Genomic DNA, 4,977 nt, shown 5'->3' with positions numbered 1-4,977 from the left:
TGAAAGAAATACTAGTTTATTGATACACAATAAAGAAATGTTAACCATATAATATTGACTGGATTTGAGAATTCAATTTTAGTTTTGGAAGCAGTTAGCATCAAGAGTCAAATTAATGATGCATGCATATTTTGCACACAATGTAAAATGAAGAAAAGATGGCGATGCAAGACAGACAAATGTGGAAGTCAAAGGCAAACAGCTTTTGGTAATTGAAGTCCATTCAAGCAAAATATTTTCAAACAATAATGTTAAATTACCCTGAATAAAAAATCTCTGAGATTAAAACTCAGGATGGCAGATTGGTAGCGATCGTAACGCGTAAAATTTGGTCTATAGCACTGAATGCTCCTAGCCCAGCAAAATCTGCATTCCAATCAAAGTTTGTAATAGGCTGAGTGCTTGCTGTTAGAGAAGCTAGACAATCTGCATTTCCAGGCACACCCATCAAATTCCCAGTAGCATCTTTTACAGATCGCTTGGCCGGATACACGTATTTCCATAACATTAGTGATCCGTTACCCCCAGTAGTAACCCATATGTCGCGGTTCTGAGGTAAATGCCGAGCACACCACACTGTAGATTTGTGAGCCAACACGGACTTGAAAGCGAACTGGTTATTGGCATCTAAGGTTCTCAAATCGAAAATATGGATATTTGCTTCAAGTACAGTTGCAACTAGCTTGTTCATCATTATATCCCTCCTATCAAAATCTAGTGAACACACTCCATTGCCTACGTTTGCACCCCACATAACTTTATTAGTCCTGAGGTCAAAAAGTCTAATGTCCCCATTATCAAACCCTGAAGCCACAACTCTCTCCTCAGGGCTATGTGCGTTGCCTGCAGCCACTGCCCAACAGTCAGGCTGGTGGGTGCCCTCCTGAGGAGCGATGGTCACGACAGGGCCATCGCTCTGCCGAAGGTCCCACACTTTCACGCGCCCGTCTGCTCCACCTGTCACGAGCTCTGGTGCTCCTAAGGGGGGCAAAAGATGCGTCAAAGCAATACTGGTTCTATTTCATTCAGTGCATGTCAAACAGACAGGGTGGTGCCTTTTTTAACGAATTTTTTTTCAGTAAACGTTGCTTGCAAGCCAAATGCCTGGAAAAACGACTCTTCGTTAATAGTACTACTAGAAATAAAGAGATTTATAGTTCTGAAAGTACACTAAAGCCACTTGATTAATGTTGACATCTATGCGGTTGAAACACTATGGATGAGAGTTGAACATTTTTTAAAAATCCAATTATGACCGATTCTGTCTCTTTGGATTTAGAAAAGAAATACTACCAAATGCAATGAAAGACTAAATTATATCTAATGACAAAAATAACCATGGAAAGTTTTTTGTAGCCTTGACTTTGCTTGTGAACTAATATCTTAGTTGCTATCAAGCTGAGATCTGCATACTAGTCTATGTAAGAATATGCAAATCTGGCTATAATTAATCCTAGAATGTTTGTTTAGAAGCATGCCTTTCCCATCACATTATGGAATCAGCAACCCAAATTAGAAAAAAATTATAATCATAAAATGCTTAATTCTGTTAGACAAAGACAGGAAAATATGTTTACCTCTTCCAATATCGAGTCCTCCCACTCCATCTATAGTGTTCAGCACCCTGTGATGAGCTTTGACAGAGTACAGAATTTTTTCAGGCTGGCTTAAGTCCACAACCTGAAGATGTCCATGGAAGTCTCCAAAGGCCAACTGTCGAGCAGCTGTGGATGACGCTCTGAAAGTACCTACAAGAAAAAATTATATACATAAAAATATATTGGATAATTAGTATGTATCTGTGTACAAACTGCTGAACTTGGTAATCATGGCAGAGAAAACACAGTAATTATGAGATAGGTAACACGAGTGAAATACAAATCAATAATATTTCATCTATGACCATATAACAACACATTAATTATTGTAAAAAGACACATTTACACACTCAAGTAAATGACCGTGATAATAAAAAATATTCCTTCAATTTTTCATCCATAAATTGTTGAATTATATCAAGATAGAGAACTTACCACATTTCACAGCATACGGATACTTGGTTTTGCAGAGCGAATCAAGCTTCCCTGATGACATTTCCATAATCTGCAAAATAAAACACAAGCACTAAATTATATCATGGTTACATTGCTGTAAAATAAAGAGTAGATGTAGAAAAGTTATTAGATCTTATTTATGACAAGCAAAATCATTCCAAGTACTATTCATGTAAACTGTCAGGAATGTCATCATCTTTTGATGCCCCAGACATTTCATTTATAAATACAAAATAAAATGAATATTCTGTTTAATTCTAATTCAATTTACTGTTTACCAAGCAAGTGCTCTAGCAACCAGGCTTTTAGAAATGCCAAACCTTTATATGGTTTATGTATCTGTTGACAACAGGTCATTATGTTGCTATGTAGCAATTCCAGGAATTGGTAAAGAAACAGATGAAAGTAAGGTTCTATGGGTTTATTCAGAAATGCTTTCAGTACCTCCAAATGTAAATGATATAGTTTAAAATACCCTTTTAGACATTATTTGTGTGTTTCCCAAAATACATACCTCTATGCAGCCTGTAGCATCAGTATTGCTGCCCAGTACAACCAGTCTTGCAGAATTAGGGATCCATCTCACATCAAAAGACTGGTAATCGAGATTCTTTTCAATGTGGACTAGCATTTGAGTCTTATCACCATTTCCCATTTTTCATGAGTATATTAATCTGCACCTGTACTCTGAAAGAGATAAACTAATTAAATTTTATTGATTTACAGACTTTTAAACATTCAACAGGGCATTGGAAAATAAGGGCAATGTTCTAAGAGAACTGAACCAATCACATATTATCATGCTATCAAAACGTGACCAAAAAAATATGCTAGAAAGCATTACCCATTAGTGCAGCAATAAGAATTCATATTTAAGGAGGATCAACAGAACTATTTAAAATCCTGAATCTAGAACACTTGAAAGTTAATATAATGGAATGTATGTGTAGTTTCATGATACCATGAAAACTCTACAGAAAATAACTGTGCAAATTATTTAAAAACATGCAGTAAACTCAATGACCTTACTTGTGAACAAATTGAATTGTTGCAGGAAATAGCAGAGAAGAATAATGCACAAGTTAAGAAAACATTACTGGTACAAACAATAAAGAATTACCTGACAAATCAAAAGCCTTTAATGAAAGTGTGTGGGTGAATTAAAGTCAAAATAAGGTCATTAAGGCACGACTGAAGCAATAACCCAACACCCAGGCAATTAAAACATTATTTTTTATTATTTCAATCAGCTAACTCACAAATAAAATGGTCCTGCATACTAGAATGCAACAGATATACAAATTCTCTCACTGATTTGGTTAATTTAATTAGTGCTGAAACTTATAAAAGATGGCTTGCATTATAAGTTGCATAATAAATCATAAATAAGTTGCATAATAAATCATAAATAACTATGTTGAATTACTAATGCCATGGGTCATGGGTGATAGCAGCAAAAGATGCCATTGCATGTTCTCACAAATGACTTGTTCAAATGGAGGCAGCTTTTCTTGATTCAGCTGCTTCATCACTTTCATTTTATTGTAATGGCAGCAACAAAAAATATAAGCAAAAATTATCAAATTGGTAAAAGGCCATAGGACAGTGTCTAGCCGGATTTACGGCCTATGGGTGTTTTTACCCAATTTACAAGACAATGCAGAAAATTTCCAGTTAGGCTTCCAAGTCCCAAGATGATAACATTTTTGAACATCCAAGATCTAATGTTATGTATATATGTTAATGCTGGCATCTGTATTCCAGGATACATTGATACTTGCTGGTCATTTAGAACTTTTTTTGTGGCCCTCCCTCAAGTTCATATTTGAGCCCCCTAAGTAGACCAGTAAGTATCTTAGATAATAGATACCAGCACTGTCACACAAAGAAATTGATTAAAATAGTAAGTAGATGGAAAAATTTAAAATAAATTGATTCCAAAAAATCTCTAGTTTACCACTATGGAGTCAGAGACATTAACAAGAGCCAGGGTGCTCTGTTTGGCAAATGCATTGCTAATTATTACAACACTTCTCTTTAACTTCACTTCTTGTTTGTTTGTTTGTCTGTCTGTCTGTCTGCTACAAATCTTATAATCAAAATTTAACACACTTCTACTTGTCCAATCTATCTGAAATCTGGGGCCCCCTCGGAGCATCCAGCGCCGCGAGGGTGGCATTGGCGTAAGAAACAACAATGAGTGTATCTTTAACACCCTATGTATTGCAGTAAACAATTGCATAATTTGCATTATAACCAAAATTAAATAATCGTGGATTGTGCTTTACTTTGCAGCCTCATCTGACCAACTGGAAACTGGAAATTGTAATAACGGTGCAGCTGCAGCCAATGGTGTACCTCCTGTTCTGCAATTAGCTCTGCCAAAAATTTGTGAATACCATATCTATAATGTAATAATTTCAAACCAAATGTGTATGCAAGATCTTCTGAAGGCATAATCTTTGCTGCTGATGTGTCAGATATCTTCAGATATTCACCCACTTTCTGCACCCTGAAATTAAATTATTTCAATAGGAAAAGAGCTTGAAAATGCTTCAATATGCAATCAATTCAGAATTAGTTGCAGAGACAGCAGAGTTGCTCATATTGGGGTTGGCCTAGTTGGGACTTGGGAAGTTGGGTAGAACTTTCAATAATGAAGTATTACAGACAGGTGGGCTAATGCTATTACTAGTACCCAGGCATGGAATATATCTACTTAGCAAGCCGTGACTGGATTTTTTGAGCCGTGGCTTCATGGGTTTGCCAGCCGCAGCCATGATTCCATTTCTTAGAGCCTTGATTTCCATATCTTGGAATTGAAAAAACATTTTATTATATCATGTTCATGACCCACAAACTTGTTATTTACAAAGTCCCATACAAAAAACAGTCATTAGCATTTGTCTTCACTTAAGCAGCA

At 36.0% G+C, this 4,977-nt stretch overlaps 1 protein-coding gene across 2 annotated transcripts; it reads right to left on the bottom strand.

The window, feature by feature from the left end:
- LOC108670016 (dynein axonemal assembly factor 10) lies at positions 1–3,283 on the bottom strand. Of its 2 annotated transcripts, none has more exons than XM_018157459.2 (5): positions 3,175–3,283; positions 2,569–2,741; positions 2,034–2,103; positions 1,578–1,748; positions 1–978 (listed from the first exon to the last, which is right to left on the bottom strand). In XM_018157459.2, the coding sequence occupies exons 2-5, from the start codon at positions 2,707–2,709 to the stop codon at positions 290–292; spliced, it is 1,071 nt and encodes a 356-aa protein (XP_018012948.1). In that variant the 5' UTR covers positions 2,710–2,741; positions 3,175–3,283; the 3' UTR covers positions 1–289. The 2 variants fall into 2 exon arrangements, with proteins under 2 accessions (XP_018012948.1, XP_018012947.1); XM_018157458.2 differs by lacking the exon at positions 3,175–3,283 and adding an exon at positions 3,084–3,165.
- Positions 3,284–4,977: the final 1,694 nt, after the last annotated feature.

The sequence above is a fragment of the Hyalella azteca genome, unplaced genomic scaffold, assembly GCF_000764305.2.
Source record: "Hyalella azteca isolate HAZT.00-mixed unplaced genomic scaffold, Hazt_2.0.2 contig1314, whole genome shotgun sequence".
Lineage (NCBI taxonomy): Eukaryota > Metazoa > Arthropoda > Malacostraca > Amphipoda > Hyalellidae > Hyalella > Hyalella azteca.
The sequence above is the reverse complement of the archived record's forward strand: the minus strand, read 5'-3'. Positions and strand labels throughout refer to the sequence as shown.

Coding starts and splice junctions, on each gene's coding strand:
- LOC108670016 (XM_018157459.2), bottom strand. CDS start 2,709: ATGGGAAATGGTGATAAGACTCAAATGCTAGTCCACATTGAAAAGAAT. Junction 2,104..2,568: donor ATGCTACAGGCTGCATAGAG/GTATGTATTTTG, acceptor TTTATTTTGCAG/ATTATGGAAATGTCATCAGG. Junction 1,749..2,033: donor TCCGTATGCTGTGAAATGTG/GTAAGTTCTCTA, acceptor TTTTTCTTGTAG/GTACTTTCAGAGCGTCATCC.